The sequence below is a fragment of the Alligator mississippiensis genome, chromosome 3 (assembly GCF_030867095.1).
Source record: "Alligator mississippiensis isolate rAllMis1 chromosome 3, rAllMis1, whole genome shotgun sequence".
In the NCBI taxonomy this organism is placed as follows: Eukaryota; Metazoa; Chordata; order Crocodylia; family Alligatoridae; genus Alligator; species Alligator mississippiensis.
In genome coordinates, this window is record NC_081826.1 from 159,135,797 (window position 1) to 159,157,779 (window position 21,983).

The window sequence follows — 21,983 nt, forward strand, 5'->3', positions numbered from 1 at the left end:
TCAGCAGGAAACAAGTAAGAGCCATGAAGAGCCTCTCGAGATGTTTTCTGTAGAGTTGAAGTGTTCTACTCTAAAGGCATAGTTTCAGATTTTCCAATGACAAACACATATGGCATTTAAGTTATGAGATATCTCTTTCCTCTAGAGGCAGATTTTTTTTCATTTTTTTTCTTTAGGACTAACAGTGGTTACTTTTTCAGCTGTTCCAGTCTAGTCTACTGTGTTGCTGTTTGGTAGAGTCAATAGTGAGACTTGACAGCAGATTGTAATCCCATAAAAACAAAGGAACAGATTTGGTGGCTAGGTCTTAGAATCATAGAAAATTAGGGCTGGAAGGGACCTCAGGAGGTCATTTAGTCTAGCTTTCTGCTCAAAGCAGAACCATCCTCAACTAGATCATCCCAGCTAAGGTCTTGAAAAACCTCCAAGGATGGAGATTCCACAGCCTCTCTGAGTAACTTCTTCCAGTGCTTTACTACTATCGTAGTGAGAAATTTGGAATAATTTACTATCTGGCCTAAACTTCCCTTGCTACAACATGAGACCATTGCTCCTTGTTCTGTCATCTGCCACCACTGAGAACAGTCTAGCTCCATTCTCTTTGGAACCATCTTTCAGGTTGTTGAAGACTGCTATTAAATACCCTTTCAGTCTTCTCTTCTCCAGACTAAATAAGCCCAGTTCCCTCAGCCTCTCCTCAGAGTTCATGTGCTCCAGTCCCCTCACCATTTCTGTTGCCCACTGCTGGACACACTCCAGTTTGTCTACATCCCTTCTGTAGTGGGGGCCCAAAACAGGACACAGTACTCCAGATGTGGTCTCACTAGTGTTGAATAAAGGGGAATAATAACTTCCCTCGATCTGCTGGCAACACTCCTACTAATGCAGCTCAGTATGCCATCTTGGCAACAAGGGCACACTGTTGGCTCATATTCAGCTTATTGTCTACTGTAACCCCCCAGCTCCTTTTCTGCAGAGCTACTGCTTAGCCAGTTTGGCCCCAGCCTGTACCAGTGCATGGGATTGTTCTGTCTAAAGTGCAGGACCTTGTACTTGTCCTAATTGAACCTCATCAGATTTCTTTTGGTCCAATCTTCCAATTTGTTGAGGTCTCTCTGAATCCTAGCCCTACCCTCCAGCATATCTACTACTCCCCCAGCATGGTGTTATCTGCAAACTTGCTGAGGGCGCACTCCATTCCACCTTCCAGGCTGTTGATGGAGATATTGAACAAAACCAGCCCAGCGAGACATTGCACCATTGATTACTACCCTTTGAGCCTGACAATCCAGCCAGTTTTCTATCCACCTTACAGTCTTTTCATCCAACCCATACTTCTTTAGCTTGCTTGCAAGAATGTTGTGGGAGACTGTATCAAAGGCCCTGCTAAAGTCAAGGTATATCATGTCCACTGCTGTCATCTCATCATAAAAAGTATTCAGGTTGGTCTGGCATGACTTACCCATGGTGAATCCATACTGACTGTTCCTGATCACCTTCTTTTCCTCCATGTGCTTAGAAATGGATTCCTTCAGGACCTGCTCCATGATTTTTCCAGGGACTGAGATGAGGCTGACTGGTCTGTAGTTCCCCAGATACTCCTCCTTCTTTTTCTTAAAGATGGGTACTATTTTTGCCCTTTTCCAATCATCCAGGACCTCTCCCAATCACCATGAGTTTTCAAAGATAATGGCCAGTGGCTCTTCAATCACATCTGCCAGCTCCCTCAGATGCATTGTGTTCAGCCCCATGGACCTGTACATGTCCAGCTTTTCTAAATAGTCCCTCACCTGTTCGTTAGCCACTGTTGGCTGCTCACCTTCTTCCCAAACTGCTGCCAGGTGCGGTAGTCTGGGAGCTGATCTTGTTTGTGAAGACCGAGATGAAAAAGACACTGAGTATTTCAGCCTTTTCCACATCATCTGTTACTAGGTGCCTCTCCTATTCACACTCTTCCTGATCTTCCTCTTGTCGCTGACATACTTATAGAAACCCTTCCTGTTACTGTTTATGTCCCTTGGTAGCTGCAACTCCAATTGTGCTTGGGGGAGCAAAGGCTGTTGTAAGAAGCACTGGTCCCAGATTAGGGCCAATGGCAGTTTGTCAATTGTTACACATCTTAAAGTGCACAAGAATGCAGGTGTTCACTGCCTAAGGCAGTACCTAGGCAGAAATCCGTGCTGGGGTTTTGCCAATAACTCAAATAATATCTTGTGTTCAGTGTTGCATTATAAGCTGGTTAGCTGCATGTCTGAATTTACCTGAGGAAATCAGATGGCTGTTACTGTGCGCCCAAGGAACATAGTCTGTAGAAAGGGAGTTTAAACAACTAAGAGAATAAAATATTGCATTTAAGTAGTAGGGAAATCAAAAGTGGCTCCCAAAGTGAGGGATACATTTCCTAAAATGGGCTGAATAATGGAGACATCTCTGCTTCTGACAGCAGATTCAAAGCCTAAGACAATGTTCATAGATTTCTTTAGGGACTTTCTGTTACCAAAGGAAACTTTAGCTACTGTAATTACTAGAACATAAGAAGTGCCATATTGGGTCAGACCAATGGTTCATCTAGCCCAGTATCCTGACAATGGCAAGAGCTGGATGCTTTAGAGGGAGAGCATTGGATCAGATAAGAACGATCTATCCCCTATTCATTATCCAGAGAATTTGGGGCCCCCGGACTCTGATGGAAGTGGCCATTGGTGGAAGATTCCTAGCCCCATGCTGCCCAAAATGAAGCCTTGCACTACTTCCTGAGTGTGGATCACTGCAATTGCTGATGGCCCTGTGGATCTGGCCTGGGAGGAGCTCCCGTGATCCAGATCTGGCCTGGTTTGAGTTGACATCCCTACTTTGAGGGAAACTTATGACATGAGTTAAGTTGCAAAGAATATAACAGGCCTTTAAAGCTATATCTTTGCTAGCTCTAAGCAGTGCTTCAGAAAAAGGCTGATGGCTGGCAATGCTTTTGGCTTTCATCAGTTTGTTTCTGGACATAAAGCAACATGAGCAGTTACAGGGTTAAAGCCAGGCCAGAAACCACCCTTTTTCATTTCCATTATATGCTGCATTTGCATGGTCAACCAGTAAGATGGAAAAAATTTGCAAGTACTTAAAGCTTTGGGCAGAATAAAACAAATCACTCCTTCCTTTCCAAAGTCCTTATGTTGAAAGTTTATGCTACTGAAGAAAGTCATCAGTGGAGTTCAGTCTAGAATGGATACTGTTCTAGGAATTCATTTGTGTACTCTGGGTTTCTGACCGTGCTTTAAATTCCATTTAGCTGGGAGCCTAGAACTGTCACCCAACTGGACATTGCATAGCATTTGTTAGAAGTGACCCCTGGTAGTAATTTAGTAATTTAGAAATTTTGGCAGGAATCTTATGGTATGACTGCTGCCATATAATTAACTGGAAAAAGCTATACTTTGCTTTAGACCAGCTCTTAGAAAATTCCAGTTCTTAGTTTTTACTTTTCTGTAGTCAAAAAAGAAGAAAAAAGTAGAACAATTTTTTTGCTGCAAAGAACACAAAAAGACTACAACAGACCAGAATACTTTTAACACTATGAATTTCCACTTCAAATCCTTGATTAATTTTGTATGTCCATGCTTGCACACCTAACAGTACTAAAGTTTCATGGTACCCTGTCATACCTCTGAAAGGATCTCAGGGCACCTTATGGTGCTGTGGCACCCTGGTTGAGAATCACTGCTTTTGACTCTTAGTTAGGTTGGTAAATGTTTCTGCTTGCATTGTTAAGGATGGGCATGTTCCAGATACTCTGTTCTAATGTCTTCAGTGGCTGTTTTTTTCTCTGTCTTTAGTTTCCAAGAAGTATATCTCTTTATTATGCTGTGGCCATGTCTACATGAGACCCTGACTGTGCAGTCTGACTGCACTAATCAGAGCTACAGCTACTGCGTAGTAGTGTCACCGAATGGCTTTTAGGTGATGCTGACTGTGCGGTAACTCATTTTACTACTGTGCAGTAGCATTGCGGCATGCTTCCTGCCATGCAACACTACTGTGCAGTAGTAACAAGCTATATGCAGTGAGCAACTCATGTAGATGCAGCCTGTATTCACTCTTCGGAAGATTTAAGCAACAGGTCTGATTCAGAGCTTTCCTTTTTGGTTCGAGCCTAATTTCTACAACTGTGATCTTGGGGAACCTCTACTCCAGTTTTATGGCCATATTAGGTACTGTGAACTGAGCTGATAAGATTAAAACCGTGGGCTAGTAAAACAGTCAAGCATTTTACATGTTTGCTAATTAATAGAATTCCTGAGTTAGGGACAGAAATTACACACAAACTGGTATAAATGATCAGAAACTGGTTCAAATCTGTAACACAACAGAAATTCAGTGCTGAAACTGGTTTAAGGTAAACCTGGATGGAAGGAGTATCAGACTTAGCTGATTTAGTTGAACTTGTGTCCTAGATCACCTCCAGATTCAAGTTACCTCACAGTACCCCAACATCCCAGGATACTTTGCAACTCCTCTGCAACCCCCTCCCTTGCAGGGTGGGCAGGCTAGCCTTGGCTCAAGCCGTCTGCTCCAGCCGAACAAGGAAGCTTGCTCTAGTACCCCTTGGCTTCTACAGGCATGTGGCCGCATTTCCAGTGTGAAGCATATAACCACCATACTGCACTTGGCTTATGCTCACCTATCTGATTGGGTACTAAAATTGGTCTTCCCAGAAGCACACCTACAGCTTATGGGCAATTGCACCCTAAGCTGTCAGACCTGATAGAAGTGCATGCTTACTGGAACAAACGTTTAGATTGCTTGTTTAAACAGTGCCTGGGCATGTCTATTTTGAACTGGGCTTGATGCAAGAAAGTATCTGGGGATGAACATACAGAATTGTAGAGTACTGTTTCTTCTTTCAATTTAATGTATAGTGCTGCAGGGAGCATGGTCCTGCTAGCCATATCCAGTTTGCCAGAAACTGCAAGGTCTAACGTTGGATCTCTTTTGACTTTCTTGGCAAGACAGAAAACTTTGTAATGGTATTTTGCCATACTGTGAAGCGTGCTTCAGTGGGCACATCTACATGAGCTATTTACTGCGGAGTAGACTAATTAGAATTAGTTCCGCAGTAAATGTCTTGCATCTAAATGTGCAGGGCTGTTAGGCTGGAGTAAACTAATACATTCTGCAGCAGGGTAGTATTTTTAAACATGAGTACTATCCTGCTGGCTGGGAAACGCTGGCTGGGGCACAAGGATACTTCAGTGTGGGGGCTGCCTACTGGCTAGCCCCACCCTGGAGCAGCCTTGTGCCCCAGCCAGCTACTCTGTAGCATGTTGAGTTGGGTCAGAGCTGCCCCAGGCTGGCTGGCAGGCTGCCCCCCCTCCCCCAATCCCCCTGCTACCCAGGGCTGCTCTGACCTGACTCAGTGTGCTGCAGTCCCAGATGTACATTCAAATGGCATGTCCAGGAGTAAACCTCCAGCATTTATTGCTTTGAATGAATTTCATGTGTAGATACGCACAGTGAGGTGGAGACTTCTTTAACCATGGATCTTGTTCTGTTGTGCAAAAAGTTCCTAGAAGAAGCAATTTGCAGCTCACAAGGGGTTATAAAAACCAGGAGTTATGCTACTATGTTCTTGAGCTCCATCTACTGGCACCTTTATCTTCTATTAATTGTAAGCACAGAGAGCTTATTCCAGCAAAGTTTGTAAGATGGAAAGTGGTTTATAATGGCAATCTCCATTTTATTGTTTTCAGTATAAAAAGAAAAACAGCCTGAATTTTTGCTCGGGAGACTAGTGCAAAAGCAAAGGCCCTTGACTCTGATATCAGAGTTTTTTATGGGAGGGGCTAGGCACCAACTTCTTGAAAGAGGATGCTTATTTGTGACAAGGAGAGGGTGCAACTGAGGTGGTCATTTTTTTTTTTTTTTTTTTTATCATCTAACACAAATCTTTTATCTTCCTAGAGTTCAATCATTGTGCTCTTATGCCCCTTCCTTTTTGGGATCTGACAAAATGTATCAGGTTAATGTATCTTTTGGAAGATGGTTTTGTCTAATAGTATCTTCCTTGAAAAATACTTCATAGAATCTCAATTGTGGTCTAATAGAATTATTTCCCCAGATAATTTTCTTCAGGAAGAAGATTCAACGGTCTTTTTTCCCCCTCCCTCCTCTTTTCCTTCATCTGCTGCTCAGAGGAAGTAAACCTTCTTGTCTTGGCTTGTGGACCTAAAGGAACTAAACTAAGAAGTTTCTTTAGTAAATGTCACATTTTTTTAAATATATGTTCAAAGAAGTATTTAAGTGTTTAACTGCTAGAGCTTTCCTTTAACCCATCAGAGGAGTGTCTGCTTATACACATCATGGTCATTTGATAATGAAGTTAAGGAACACACTAAACTTAAAGTAAAAGTACATTTCTATCTGTAGTTTAGCCCAGGATGACATTCCTCATGTCTCTCCAGAGCCGCCTTGATTTTTGTGAGGATTGCAGTCTTGCACATGACATTCCTCCAAGGAGAAATCAAGGGATTAAAAGAAGATATGGAATTGATGATTGACATAACAACTTTTTTGGGCCAGAACATCTCTTTTTAGAGGATTTGAAAATTGTATTTTTATGTCTGAGTTTGTTTATAATGTAGTCTGGTTACCCCCAACATCAATCTTCACTTCCTAGCAGCTGAATTTTGATAAATGAAGGCAAAGAGAGAAGTTCAGAATGCTATTTTGTAGTTTTTTATAAACTTCCTCAGTTAGTCTTTGCAGATAACTGCTGTCTCATCTTAAATGTCCCTAACTTTACACATTTGAAGTCTGAAAGTATCCTCCAGGAATGCAGACATCTTCAGCTGTTTTTGACAGGAACAAGACACGCACCTTTTTGCATCATAAAAATATGAATGAGGAGAGAGTAAGTAATTGAAAGGAACCATATATCATCACATCCATACGACCATGGCCATGCGATATATGGTTCCACAGATTTGTTTGTGCTGCCACATACTGCACATTCAGGCATTTCCCATACTGCTATCTTGCAGTGCAAGTGGGTTTTTTTTGATCCCAGGAGATAAAAAAAAAAAAAACCCACATAGGGGAAAAAAGCGGGATGGTGGCACATAGAGGTGTAGTGTGTGCCGACTGAAACCAGAACCTGATCAGCCAGAGTCACGCTCCAGCTACTAGTGAGGCTCCTAGCTGCAGGAGTGCCATGGCTGCAGCTTCCCCAGCCCCAGGTAAAGCTGCTGGGACCAGCACAGTTGCTGGCCCCAGTCTTCCCTACACCACCCAGGGTAATCTGCCACGTCCCAGAGGGCACGTAACACGGGCATTCCCCAGGGACAACTAGCAGCAGCACAAGGTGTGCCACTGCCAGTTGTTCCTGGGGAACCAAACATCTGTGCTAGTCTGGATGTGGCTTATTAGGGAGGCTCTTTCTCCTGGTCCAGTTTCTTCCCAAATAACACTTGAGTTCCAAATGACATAATTTTGATTTTTGTCTTTATTACGAAGAAAATGTTGTGTGTTTGTGGGATAACTAATGCTCCTGCAAAACTCCATGGAGACAAGGCACCAAAGTCAGGAGGTAACCAGGCAAAATCAATACTGTACTGATGTACTCTGTCCATGGTTCGCTTCGCCAAACTGCCTTGTGGTAGAAAGTGGTGTTGCTAGTGTGTGGTGGTCTACTGTTAAACAATAATCAGGAATTATAGCCTTGGATGACAGGTTGGGTCCAGTAGCATTGTAGCTATCCAGTGGTTCTGTCTGCAATACTAATTTGTGTTTGTATGCCAAGGACTCCAGAAGAAAATATCACAGCTTTTGTGAATTCAGTTTCTCACTTGAACAGAGAGATCTCTGTATTTTTTGTCCAGCTCCCAAGATTACCTCTGTAAAGATGACCTTTTTATAAAAAAGCAACACCACCACCACAGTACTAGTGCAGGTCTATTTGTTTTTTTTTTCATTTTTAAAGGCTTGGAGGAAAGGCTTTGCAGGCTAAGAGCTTGAAAACTCATTTGCATGCATGCATCTTATATTGCAACAATATAACTAACTATATATGCCAGTTTGTATGCATTTATATATAACTTTTTTTTTTTGTTTTTTTAATGGATTCACTCACTGTAAAGTGTAACAGAAAACAGTGGTGTAAGCAGGTGCAATGCTAAGGATATCTTTTGAGTTGCAGCCCCACTTTTACCAGTACAGAATCTGGTTCTGTGCATATATGGGTGTGTACACATGCACATTTCTCTCTCATTGTAAAGCCTGGAGTACTTGGCTTTCATAACAGTCTAATCAATCGAAAGTTCAGCAAATACAATATAAAGAACGCTCGCTTGCAAGACTTCATTTTGTGGAATTTGGCTTGAAGGTCATTCCACATTCAGAAGATCACCCTTAAAATATTTATGTCCAGATAAATAGGTGAAACTTTTTTAGATCTAATTGCCGCTGTTCAGATCATGGTTTTATTATTAATTATGGCATGGAACAGATCCCTGATCTATATATTCTTCCAGAAAACTTAGTTTTGTAAAACGTCTGTTTCTTTGTGAGAGAATTTTATTTATTTGTCCTATCTAATCCATTATGTCCTTCATCTGAATTAATTGGGATCTTATAGTTAAGTGAATAAACCCTAATGGAGGAAATATAGGGATAATATATAGACTTATTTTATCAAATCATATAACTGGTATGCTATTTAACTGATGGATGCAACTGTTAAATTTTATTAATTTTCAAATTTCTTTTTAAAGTAATGCAGAAAACTTGACCATTGGAATTAAATACAGAATTTGACTCTGAAATCTATAACCACATACTAATGTCAGAATTTAGCCTTAGATTCAGTTGTACTTAGGCTGGAACTTCAAGTAAAGAAGTAATGGGCTGACAGCAAACCAGGTGAGACCAATCAAAACTCTCAAAACTGAAGGTTAAGGCAAGAAAAAATACACACATTTTTCTCTCCTTGTTTTTGTTCCCAGGTAGAAAACATTCCAAAACCAGTTCAGGGAGAATTTGAGGTTGCTCCTAGTTTGGCCAGAGGTTAAGTGGAAGAAACCACTGAATCAAGTGAGATTGTTATGGGTATGACTGAGGACAGAATTTGGACTTTCAATTCCTCATTATTAATGGTCTCTGAAGTTTACAGATGACAGATGCACCTGTTTGTTATAGAGTAGCCTTTAGGCTTCCCATTTCTCACACATGTCGGTTTCTCCATTGCTAGAAAGTCCCATAATTTTATTCAGCATGTCTCTTATTTTTGGTGTCTTGAACTGAAAAGATGCATTAAAAAACCCTCAGCAAGTTGGAACAGAAACTGCATGTGCATGAACCTAAACAAAGTGTTTCACTAGTAATCCAATCTATAATTGGAGAAGGTTCTTGTCTCATGCTGTGTAAACTCTAGATTTCTGTGGCAGGAGAAAACACATGCCCCGCAGTATTAGTTGTGGGATTTCAGGTTCTTCTACTTAAAGATTTTGTAAGGTCTATAATTAGTTGCTGGTGAATTACATTGTTGTAATGTTTATTTCTGGTAATCTTCAGCAGAAAACCAAGTGGATCAATATTGAAGCTTCCTGCATTTTGTTAAAGGATAAATTCGCTGAAATGCATGAGTCTAATCCACACACACACATTTTATGTTGATCTACTTTGGCCATGCACAGCAAGTCTTCAAAAGAATTTTGTCAAGTAGAAAGAGACTTAGCAGTATTTTCTCCGGTAAAAACCATACTACACTAGTGTAGCTTAGTATCAGATTCACCCCAGCAGTAATAAATCTTGAACTGAACAAAAAGAAAGCTGAGTGTGCCTTCTTCTTCTGTGTCTAAAGAAGCTTCTGATTTTCTGAATGTTGGGAGACTTGAATTGGAGCATTCGTTTTAAAAGGTGGTGATACTAAAATTGAACTGGAAGTTCACATAGTGTGTGGTCTGCATGACCTTTTCAGTTGTGGTTGTTCGTGTGCATATTCTTAACTTCTAGAAGCACTGCTGACTCCATCTCAAAACATCACGGATGGGTAGTCAACCATAGAAGCTCAATTTTGAGGTCAATGCTTTGGGCTTCACAAATAATCTTGTAATTTGCAATATCAACATTGGATCTAAAAGCAAACTTTTGCACCATACCTTTACAGTTGTTGCCACATCTAGTGTCTTAGACTAATCTCCTGTCTTGTGTTTTGTCTCACATTAAAAAAAAAAATTGAAGCCTAAAACATTGGTTCTTGGTATTTTAGCCATTTTATGGGTATTTCAAAGAAAGGCAGAGTATGAGACTTCAGGCTGAAATTTTAAAACTGCAAGAACTTGAGGAGAAATGTTTATTCAAGTTCTTCTTTTTCCTTCCCCAGTTGGAGAATCAGAATGCCTTTTCTCTACAAAATGTTGGAACCATAACATTTAAGAAAAGCTTGTATTCTACATAGACTGAGCAAACCTAGATAGTGGTGCATATTGTATTTCACTTTATGCTTTTTTAAACCATCTACATACTTGATATGAGCATGGTTATTTTAGTAGTTAGATTATCTATAGTCAATGTGGTCTCAAGGGATAGAGTATGAGTATTTTAGACTTGCTGATTTATGGATTCATTTCATGGTTATTTTTTTGGGGTCCCCTGCAACTTCCTGTTCTGCTTTTGATTTGCTGATTTGGTCAACTCCCTTTCCTTCTATACATAATCCACTCCCTCTACCCTTTTATCTACCTCCCTCTCAAATCCTGCTATCCATAACATTTGGATAGTAGATTGTGGGTTTTATGAAAAATGGAATGGAGAAGCACTGGTGCTGTTTCTACCAATGGACAGTGTGGCTATTTCTGTTTGATCCTCATGGAGAAGAGTACAAACTTTGCTCTTTGTCTCTCTTTATTTGGTGCATGTCTTGACAGAGTATTAACATCTGCACTGAAAATAAGCTCTTAGTCGGCTAATAGATGGGTCACTCTTAGTTGCGTGACGTTTGCACACGCGCACACACATGTGCACACACATACGACACGCATCATGTTTCAGTTTCTTTTGATAGCTTTGACCAAACCAGCAGTTTCTGTGCTTTGTGGAACACCTGAGTTTTAAAGTGAAAAGTGTGAATAGTGAGACAAAATTTCTCAAAAAATAAGATTCATCCTGATTTCAATCACGCTTGGTGAAAACTTCAAGTTGAAGGCCATTCAGCTGTAGTTCCTCTACTGCAGTGAGATTAGCTTCTTCAATGACTCAGTGCTGCTTTTGTGGTACTGACATTTTAGCTAGAAAAGCTAGAACCCATTAAAAGTGCTCTTTCACCATTTAAAAAAAAACAAACCAGAAGTTTTTTACTGTGCTCATTTCCCCCCCCCCCTTTTTTTCCCCACTATGCTTTATAGTTGAAGGAAACTAGGTTTGAGATTGTCCAAACAACAGCCAGCATCCTTGAGGATAACTTCAAATAGTGTCGACATCCGAAAGAATTGTCACCATGCATACAATTGTTGCTGTTATTGTGCAATACTGAGGCTGTTAGGCATATCCTGGTCAGAACCTCAATTTGTCTTGCCTTTGGTTTTTATTTAGTGACCGGGTCTAACAGTTTCCAAAAGGCACACAGTGGAAAGATTTTTCTGGTGGTGTTTCTAAAGGCACTGAAGTTTGAAGGGAAGAGAGGTTTTTTGTTTCTTGTTTTTTCCCTCTCTTCTGCACAATGGAGCTTTCAGAGAACCTCTTTTAAAAGGAATAGCTACAGCCTTTGTGTTGAAGGGTGTGTCTCTTGGCAGGATTTGCTGAGGCAGACAGGCTGGCTGGTGATTAACAAAGGTCATTAGACTTTGGAATCTGGCAAGCAGAGTCAGATGGTCTGTCTGTCTTCTGTGCAGAGAAGGACAACTCCCAGGAGGCTGAGGCTTTCTGGAGGATCCTGCCCCCCATCTCCCCCTGCTCCCATTTAAGAGCTTACACTGTGTGGCTTCAGCCTGTAGGACAGTTTGGACAAGTGTCTTGGTTCCTTAATTCTGTGTTGCTGGAACTAATCAACACATTTATCATTCATGGATAAAAGGACCTTCAGAGATCTTTGCAAATGATCTGTTTGGAGGAGGGGGGTGCTGGTGTGACAGCACATGAGAACAGCCACTCCTTTGTTGGAAAAGGTAAATCACACAAAAGGGGAGAGTATTGCTTTCAGAATGCTGATTTTTTTTTTTTCTAGCCTCAACCCAGCAAAAAAAAAAAAAAAAAAAAAAAATCTTGTGTGCTTCAGATGAAGCTGAGATAAGTGAGGCCATGTTGTGAGCAGGCTAGAAGCTCTGAGCCTCTGAGTGCATGAGTTGTCTGAGCTAAAATGGCTGCTCCTAAAGCTCAGAGGACTAGGGCAGCTTAGTGAGTCTTAAAGCTTCAGTGACGCAGGAGCTCATATCTCTTGAAAGTGTGATAAACACATTCAGCAGAGCTGTGGCTTGTTTGGCTGAGATGAAAGGACTAAGCTTGGGGGATGGGTAGTGAAAACTGGATGATCTGCTTTTTGTGAAGTGCTCTAAATGCAGGAGTCGTCTGCTCCATGGAAAAATTTGTTTTCAGGTCTAATGGACTGTGCTAAAGGAGACGTGGGGTGGGGCTTCACTCACTGCTGTAATTTGATCCAGAGCAGATAGCAACCTCTTCCACACAATTTGGCCTGGTGCTTGCACATAAAAGCTTGAGTATCTCGATTATTGTAACTTTGTTAGCTGCAAAGAAGCTGGTGCAGTGTTCAGTTTCTTTCTTTGGGCGGGAGAGAGGGGGAAGGAGAGAGAAAGGACAAATTGCAGCAGAGCAAAGTAGACTAGGTAAATATCTAGAGTGTCTGTGTGCTCAGCCTGGCCAGAATTTGCCTTGCCAGAAGTTTATTTTAGCAGGCTATCAGAAGGAACATTCTTTTCTGCAGAACCCTGATGCCACACACCCTTGTGTTTCGTTGACACAATATTATTGGACTTGGATCTGGCTGTAGGAGGACTTTTATATTCCACAAATAAAGGAAATTTGTAAAGTATTTTTGGCTGTCATTCCCTTTCTCAGACTTCTGCAACTCCTAGATTAACTTGGCCCAGAGAAGGAAGTGGGAAATGTTATAGTAATTGGTCTAGTTATAGTAATTGGTCTATAATGTTATAGTAATTGGCCTAGTAATTGGTTCATTAAGATAGTAAGTTGCTACTGTACCCAAGAAGCATATGGAATAGGTGGGCCTCTACCTTTTTTCTTTTTTCTGAGATCCTGTTCCTTGTTCTACACCAGCGTCCAAAAACTTTGAGCCTAGTGATAAATTCCTCCCCAGAATTATGTGATGCTGCATTAACTAATCATGCATTGAACAATAATGTGTCATGTTACTAAGCTCAGTTTACTACTTGGTATATTAAACTAGGTAGGTTTATGAAGGTAACAAGGAAGTCAAAGTTTTAGGGAGGGGCCTTTTTAATCCTTGAATACTGTTGCAATGTTTCTATCAAAAGCAGCAGAAAATGGCCCATTTCTGTATTTTATTTTTTTTTGTCTCTATTCCTATTCCATGAAAGACATGTTCCTTTAAGGAGGCTATAAACCATGGGTATAATCATAGGAATTCTAACCAATAATGGACATAATCTTGGAGCTTTCTGGAATTGTTAAGTAAATGTCCAAAAATCTATGTATCCAGACATCACCTTGCCACAATGTCTATTTTCCCCACTGAAGTCAGTGTTGACAGAAGGTTTAAAATAAATGCAAAGGTTTTTGGAGGTTTTCCGTTTCAGGTGGTAAGGCAATCACTAACCTTCAGAAAGGTTAGTGCTGGATGAAGAGAGGCAGAAATACCCTTTTTTTTTTTTTTTTTTTTCCCCTGCTTGCAAATTTCAGTGCATTCACAGCTGGAAATTCCAGCATATGCTTCCCTGAGTCTTTGTGTGAGACAGGCTGCCAGAGGAACAACAAACCCATATGAGAAGAACCTGAGTAAGGAAAAAGCCAAGAGGTCAAGGTCCACTGAATCAATATACATTTGTCAGAAGGCTTCAATGTTTGTAGAGTTGAGATCAGCAACTTGTGTGCTATTTAGGTAGGACTTTCTGTGAATTTGAATGCCTTGATGTGCCTCAAAGTATTGAGCAAAGTTTGAGTTGTCAGTTGCAGTAACTATAGCATTTTTGGAGCCTGCTGAACCACGTGGGAATAGGCTTGGTTTTCTATATAGTCAGTTCATTGAAGAGTCTCTCTAAAATAGGGTTTTTCCTCTTCTTTTCTTTCAGAATTCTCTAATGTGAAAGATCATCCCAGAACCATGGAGGTGCTGCAGTGTGACGGCTGCGATTTTCGAGCTCCCTCCTATGAAGACCTGAAAGCCCACATTCAGGATGTTCACACTGCTTTTTTGCAGCCCACCGATGTTTCTGAGGAAAGCCCTAGCCAGCCAAGGTCTGGCTCCATGAATGCTAGCAACCAGACTGAGGTTGAATTTTCTTCTGTAAAGGATGAATTTGCAATTGCAGATGAAATAGCAGGTAAAAGTCAACCTAAACCTCTCCTCCATGCTTGTTTCTGCATATTTTAATGGTCAATTTTAATGCGATTAAAAAAAAAAATCCTTTATCTTTATTGCCATGATAGTGAAGTGAATTTTGCCTAGCTACTAGTTCTGCTTGCCACTTTTTATGTGATCACTAAAATAGGGGGTAGATTTATCTCTCTGCTCTTCTTCATTCCAGTGTTTCTATAATTTTTTGTTTTAATGTTGAGTTTGAAGAAGCTTTCCTTTTTAAAACTTACTGCATTTTTGTTCAAAGAAACTTAATTTGGAAGTAACATTTTTCCAGGTGATATATATTGTTTGCCCATGACCTATATTGGGTGCACAAGCATGTCATAAATAAGAATGTCCAGTGTAGTATTGCATGCTCTGCAATCCTGATATTCCCAGTGCCTTTCATGGACATGGCTGTTCTTGAGTATTATGATGTCAGTGTGATGGGGGAAGAAAACAATTGTGCGTGTTTTTTATTTTTGTTTTTTCCCCCCACCTTTCCCTTAGGGCAAAATGCAGCAACTCAAATGGGGACTGGAAGTTATTATAGCCATAGCCAGAGTTTTTATGGTCAGCACATGGCCCCAAATCCTAAACCAACAAACAAATTTTTCCAGTGCAAATTCTGTGTGCGATACTTCAGATCCAAAAACCTGCTCATAGAGCATACCCGAAAGGTCCATGGAGCACAAGCTGGAGGGAGCTCGGTGGGGCTGCCTGCTGCCGGATCATTAAATTACAACATCATGATGCACGAGGGGTTTGGCAAAGTTTTCTCTTGCCAGTTCTGCACTTACAAATCACCAAGACGAGCAAGGATTATTAAACACCAGAAAATGTATCACAAAAACAACCTGAAGGAGAGCTCAACTCCTCCTGCTGCTGCAGCTGCTATATCTGAATCTGGGTCTGCCTCTATGCCAGTGCAGGAGCCCTGCAAGGAGTTGCCTGCTGAGGTGGTAGAGCGTAGCATTTTGGAGTCCATGGTGAAGCCCTTGACAAAATCCAGGGGCAACTTCTGCTGCGAATGGTGTAGCTATCAGACGCCTCGAAGGGAGCGCTGGTGTGACCATATGATGAAGAAACATCGGAGCATGGTGAAAATATTGTCGAGCCTGCGGCAGCAGCAGGATGGCACTAGTCTGCCTGATATGCAGAATAAGAATGCACAGAACCCCTCCCCAAACTCCAACTACATCTCTATGAATGCTGCAGGACGTGAGATGTCAAATGCTAATGTTTCAAACTTCAGAAGCTCTATGAGCAATTCCCTTATCAGATCCAATTCTTCTACATCCTCCAAGTTTCCTTCTGTGTCTTATCCTCAAATGAAGCCTAAGTCACCTCATAACTCTGGCATGGTTAATTTGTCCGACAGATCCCGCTATGGCATTGCTGACATGACAAATTCTTCTGCTGACCTGGAAACGAATAGTATGCTAAATGACTCTAGCTCGGATGAAGAGCTAAATGAAATGGACAGTGAGAATGGCTTGAACGCCTTAGATCACCAGACCTCAGGAATGTCTGCAGAGCAACTGATGGGATCTGATGGCAACAAATTATTAGAAACCAAGGGGATTCCCTTTAGAAGATACATGAACAGGTTCCAGTGTCCTTTTTGCCCTTTCCTCACCATGCACCGCCGAAGTATTTCCCGCCATATTGAAAACATCCACCTGTCTGGGAAGACTGCTGTATACAAATGCGATGAATGTCCTTTCACTTGTAAAAGTTCATTAAAACTTGGAGCTCATAAACAGTGTCACACAGGTACAACATCAGACTGGGATGCTGTGAATTCTCAAAGTGAAAGCATAGCTTCCTCTCTGAATGAGAGCACTGTGTCTTATGACAGTGGAAATATAAATGGCAGGAAGTCAGGAGGCATAATGGAACCTGTGCAGCAACAGCAGCAGCAGCAGCAGCAACAGCAGTCACCACAACCCCATTCACAGCACCCCTACAAATGTACCATGTGCAACTATTCCACGACTACTTTGAAAGGCCTCAGAGTTCATCAGCAACACAAGCATTCATTTTGTGACAACCTGCCAAAATATGATGGACCGTCATCCAACGCACCACAAGAGAGTGAGGGGGATGCTCACACCTCTTCCAGCACTGTGAAGAAAAGCCAGACCTCCATTCTGGGTTTGTCATCTAAAAATAACTTTGTGGCTAAGGCCCCTCGAAAGGTGTCAAATGACTTCCCCTTAGATCTATCACCAGTGAAGAAGAGAACTAGAATTGATGAAATAGCAAGCAACTTGCAGAGCAAAATCAACCAAAACAAACAGCAAGAAGATGCTGTGATTAATGTAGAGGATGATGAAGAGGAGGAAGACGACAATGAAGTGGAGATAGAGGTAGAATTGGACAGGGAAGAAGAACAAGCAGAGCCAATGATGGAGGTATCCAATTCATATGCACCCCAGCAAATGTGGGGAAGAGATGCCAATGATTCTCAGAAGGAGGCTAACTTCAGAAATATGCAGCATGATTATAATTCCACCAATGGGGCAGAAATTGAGCTCACATTATCAGAGGATGAGGAAGATTATTACTCTTCTGTCAGCTTGAAAGATCAGCAGGGCCCTAATGCTTCTGTTCTGGGTAGCCAGTCAAGTCTATATGGATCTGAACAAAACAATGAAAATGCAGAGTTTAATGACTCTGGGAGGCTTTATTATTGCAAACACTGTGATTTCAGTAACAAATCTGCCAGGAGTGTTAGCACCCACTACCAGCGGATGCACCCGTACATTAAATTCAGCTTTAGATATATTTTGGATCCTAATGATCACAGTGCAGTGTACAGATGTCTTGAATGTTACATTGACTATACAAACTTTGAAGACCTACAGCAGCATTATGGTGAGCATCACCCTGAAGCTATGAATGTACTCAACTTCGATCATTCTGACCTGATCTATCGCTGTCGCTTCTGCTCTTACACTAGCCCGAATGTGAGAAGCCTGATGCCCCATTACCAAAGAATGCACCCAACAGTTAAAATTAATAATGCAATGATCTTCTCAAGTTATGTAGTTGAGCAGCAAGAGGGGGTAAATACAGAATCGCAAACACTGAGAGAGATCTTGAATTCTGCTCCCAAAACCATGGCAACATCAACCCCTGTGGCCCGTGCAGCTAGCGTGCCTAGTACTTTTAACAAAAATGCTACCAAAAGTTTTAGTCCAGAAAATGAAAATCAGAAGGAGCCTTCAGTAAATACTGTTGTAGTTTATGACTGTGATGTATGTTCATTTGCAAGCCCTAACATGCATTCAGTTCTGGTTCATTACCAGAAAAAACACCCTGAAGAAAAGGCATCATACTTCAGGATTCAGAAGACCATGCGCATGGTGTCTGTTGACCGGGGCTCTGCCCTGGCTCAAATGTCATTTGAGATGGGAACCTCTGTGTCTCCAAAACTGTCCAGCCTGGCTTCTCAACCTCCACCTCCCCCACCGCCACCACCAGACCTTGCCACTGAACTCTACTACTGCAAACACTGTTCATACAGCAACCGCTCAGTTGTGGGCGTGCTTGTCCACTACCAGAAAAGGCATCCAGAAATAAAGGTCACTGCAAAATATATTAGGCAGGCACCCCCTACTGCAGCAATGATGAGGGCTGGTGAGATACCACCTGGTATTCAGAGACCACCAATGTCTATGCAACAGCTGAATAGGGGCAGCTCTGAGAGTGCTGTGACTCCCCCCGAGAATGAAATGTTCTTTTGCCAGCACTGTGATTATGGAAACCGGACCGTTAAGGGTGTGCTCATTCATTATCAAAAGAAGCATCGTGACTTCAAAGCTAATGCAGATGTGATTAGACAGCACACAGCCACTATTAGAAGCCTCTGTGACCGTGGCCAGAAAAAACTGACCAGCAGCCTGCCTGCTCCCACTTCCAGTACTGACCGGGACAAGGCTAAGCTACGAGCTCTCAAATGCAGGCAGTGCTCCTATACATCCCCTTATTTTTATGCCTTGAGAAAGCATATAAAAAAAGACCATCCAACCCTGAAGGCCACTGTCACATCCATTTTGCGATGGGCATTTCTGGATGGCTTAGTAGAAGCTGGTTATCACTGTGAATGGTGTATTTATTCGCATACTGAGCCCAGTGGTTTGCTTGTGCATTACCAAAGGAGGCATCCTGAGCATTATGTTGACTACACATACATGGCAACTAAACTCTGGGCAGGTCCGGATCCTTCCCCTCCAGCTCTAGTGCTGCCATCAGAGACAAAAACCTATAAATGCCGTGACTGTGTTTTTGAAGCATCTTCCATTTGGGATATTACTAATCACTACCAGGCTTTTCATCCTTGGGCCATGAATGGTGATGAGTCTGTGCTGTTGGATATCATAAAGGAGAAAGATGCTGCTGAGAAAGCTGGCATGCAGCCTGATGAACTGGGGGCCAGGATTAATTCTGAAGACCAGATAACAGCATCACAGATGGAGCAGGATGCGGAGTGCACTGAGGACTCGGGTCTTTCCCAGGAAAAAACAGTCCAGCTGGCCTCTGCAAACCCTGCAATCTCTTCCACGCCGTATCAGTGCACAGTCTGCCAATCTGAATATAATAACCTACATGGACTTTTGACACATTATGGCAAAAAGCATCCTGGAATGAAAGTGAAAGCTGCAGATTTTGCACAGGACATAGATATTAACCCAGGGGCTGTGTATAAGTGCAGGCATTGTCCATATATTAACACGCGCATTCACGGTGTCCTTACACACTACCAGAAACGGCATCCGTCAATAAAGGTCACTGCTGAAGATTTTGTACATGATGTAGAACAGTCTAATGACATAGCTCAGAATGATGTGGAGGAAACAAGTAGGATTTTCAAACAAGGTTATGGCGCTTACAGGTGCAAATTATGCCCTTATACCCATGGCACTTTGGAGAAACTTAAAATTCACTATGAAAAGTACCACAATCAACCCGAATTTGATGTGTTTGCACAGTCACCACCAAAGGTGTCTGCCTCTCTGGAGCCAGAGATTACTCCTGAAATCAAGGCTTCTCCAGAAATTGCTCCTGAGGACATTGGAGAGATCACAGTGCCGGCTCCTCATTTTTCCAGTTCTCATTTAGTGTCTCATACGGTGTTCCGATGCCAGCTCTGCAAGTATTTCTGCTCCACCAGGAAAGGGATAGCTAGACACTACCGCATCAAACACAACAATGTCCGGGCACAGCCAGAAGGCAAAAACAATCTCTTCAAATGTGCTTTGTGTTCCTACACCAATCCCATCCGCAAAGGACTTGCAGCACACTACCAGAAACGGCATGACATTGATGCTTACTATACCCATTGCTTGGCAGCCTCCAGGACAATTAGTGACAAGCCCAACAAAGTAATTATTCCATCTCCTCCCAAAGACGATGCTCCTCAATTAAGTGAGGAGCTGAGGAGGGCTGTGGAGAAGAAGAAGTGCTCGCTTTGCTCCTTCCAATCTTTTAGCAAAAAAGGTATCGTCTCCCACTACATGAAGCGTCACCCTGGTGTTTTCCCTAAAAAACAGCATGCAAGCAAGCTAGGGGGTTACTTCACTGCTGTGTATGCTGACGAGCATGAAAAGCCAGCCCCACTAGAGGAGAGAAATGACTTTGAAAAGCCTGAGGTGGAGAACGAGGCTCAGGAAATAGAGTGGCTTCCCTTCAGATGCATTAAATGTTTCAAACTGTCTTTCAGCACAGCAGAGCTGCTGTGCATGCATTACACTGACCACCACAGCAAGGATCTTAAGAGAGACTTTACCATCCTGGGAAGTGGCACCCGCTCTCAGAATTCTCTCTACCAGTGCAAGCACTGTGATAGTAAATTGCATAGCATGGCAGATCTGACCTCACACTTGAATAGTCACAATGAGGAATTCCAGAAGCGTGCCAAACGTCAGGAAAGGAGGAAACAGCTTTTGAGCAAGCAGAAATATGCAGATGGTGCTTTCGCAGATTTCAAACAAGAGAGGGTAAGGGAATGTGTGTTCATTATTTTTCCTCCCCCCTCCCCTACTCCCTCCATCCTTCCCAGGCCCCCACTGTTCTCAGTAGGCTGCGTATAACTAGTGCTTACATGCATGGTCTTTGGCAGCCAAAAAACAGACTAACTAGTGACTTGTGCCAATGAGCTCTGTAAGTCAATTTAAATATTCTAGTTTGATACTATCATCTTCTCCTTTCGTTTTCCACCTCTTCCTAGAGTTCCCTAGAGGATTCCCAACATCTTGTCCTCACCCTCAACAATTATCTAGCTTTTTCTTGAAAAGTTACTGTGCGCTTAGTTTTTTTCAGTAAATGTGTCGTCTGCCCCATGGTTCCCACCTCCAGGGGTCATTCTTTTGAAATAACACGCAAATCTTTTTTTCTTCAGGAAGGCATGTGATTGATTGATTGATTGACACTTCTATGGTAATAACATATCTTGTCATGGGTCTGATTCAAAGTTCATTGATATCAGTAGGTGTCTTCCAAGGACTTCAGACTTTGGATCAGTCTCCATGTGGAATACAGAAAAAATTGTGTTGTGTACCACTGTTGTCAATCTGGAATAACTCTGCTTTTGAAAGAGTTATTGACAGTTTACCCTGGTGTCCTAAGGGCAAAATTTGGCCTGTCAGGTTTGAAACCTGAGTTATGGCCTGTTACCATCCAAATGCACAGGGTTCCTGAGGATGAAAACAAGGCAAGAAAATATTTTTTTACCAATAGATTTTACAGGCATTAGTGGAGGCCAAGTGAAAACTTGGGTTGAAATTTTGGAAAGCGACCTTTGGGACTTAAGATCACATCCATTTAAATTTTAATGGAGATGCGTTTAAGTCTCTAAGGTTGCTTTGCCAGATCAGCCCTTTGCCCTTTAAAGTGCCCAGATAGTAGATTTTTTTCCTTGTCTTTCCTAATTTCATTTTGAGATTTGTGCTTGTCTGAATCTATTCATGATAACTTAAAAATGTGGAAGCACATTTCAGTGCATGAATTGATTTTATACTTGTGTTCCAACAGACTTTTGGTCACTTGGAAGATATGTCAAAACTTAAGGAGAGGAAAGTTGTTGGATATAAATGTAAATTTTGTGTGGAGGTTCATCCGACCCTTCGAGCCATCTGTAATCATCTTCGCAAGCATGTTCAGTACGGGAACGTCTCTTCAGTGTCAGCTACAGTAAAGGTAAGCAATCTGAGATCTGTCTGCTACGTTGTCGTTTGAGGCTATAAGTTCTGGTCCAAAGACCAATGAAGTCTGTGGCAAGCCCTCATTGAACTCAAAGGGTTTTGGAACAGGTAAGGTTAAGCACATGATTTATCTCTAATGCTTCAGCTTTCTGTAGTATGTCTGGCTTATTTTAAGATACTAGTTTTAACTTTCTTCCATTCTTGATTCAAGGGCATGAAGACTATTTTCCAGAACATGT

The 21,983-nt window shown here is 41.9% G+C and overlaps 1 protein-coding gene across 8 annotated transcripts in view; it reads left to right on the forward strand.

Annotated features, from left to right (window-relative positions):
• ZNF462 (zinc finger protein 462) overlaps window positions 1-21,983 on the forward strand; it is a 125,537-nt gene that overhangs the window by 37,746 nt on the left and 65,808 nt on the right. For all 8 annotated transcript variants that reach the window (XM_014596178.3, XM_019490690.2, XM_019490689.2 and 5 more), the window contains exons 2-4: window positions 14,268-14,519; window positions 15,047-20,541; window positions 21,575-21,739. In XM_014596178.3, coding sequence (XP_014451664.1) covers window positions 14,300-14,519; window positions 15,047-20,541; window positions 21,575-21,739 — 5,880 coding nt within the window. In that variant the 5' untranslated portion in view covers window positions 14,268-14,299. The remainder of the gene's footprint in view (window positions 1-14,267; window positions 14,520-15,046; window positions 20,542-21,574; window positions 21,740-21,983) is intronic.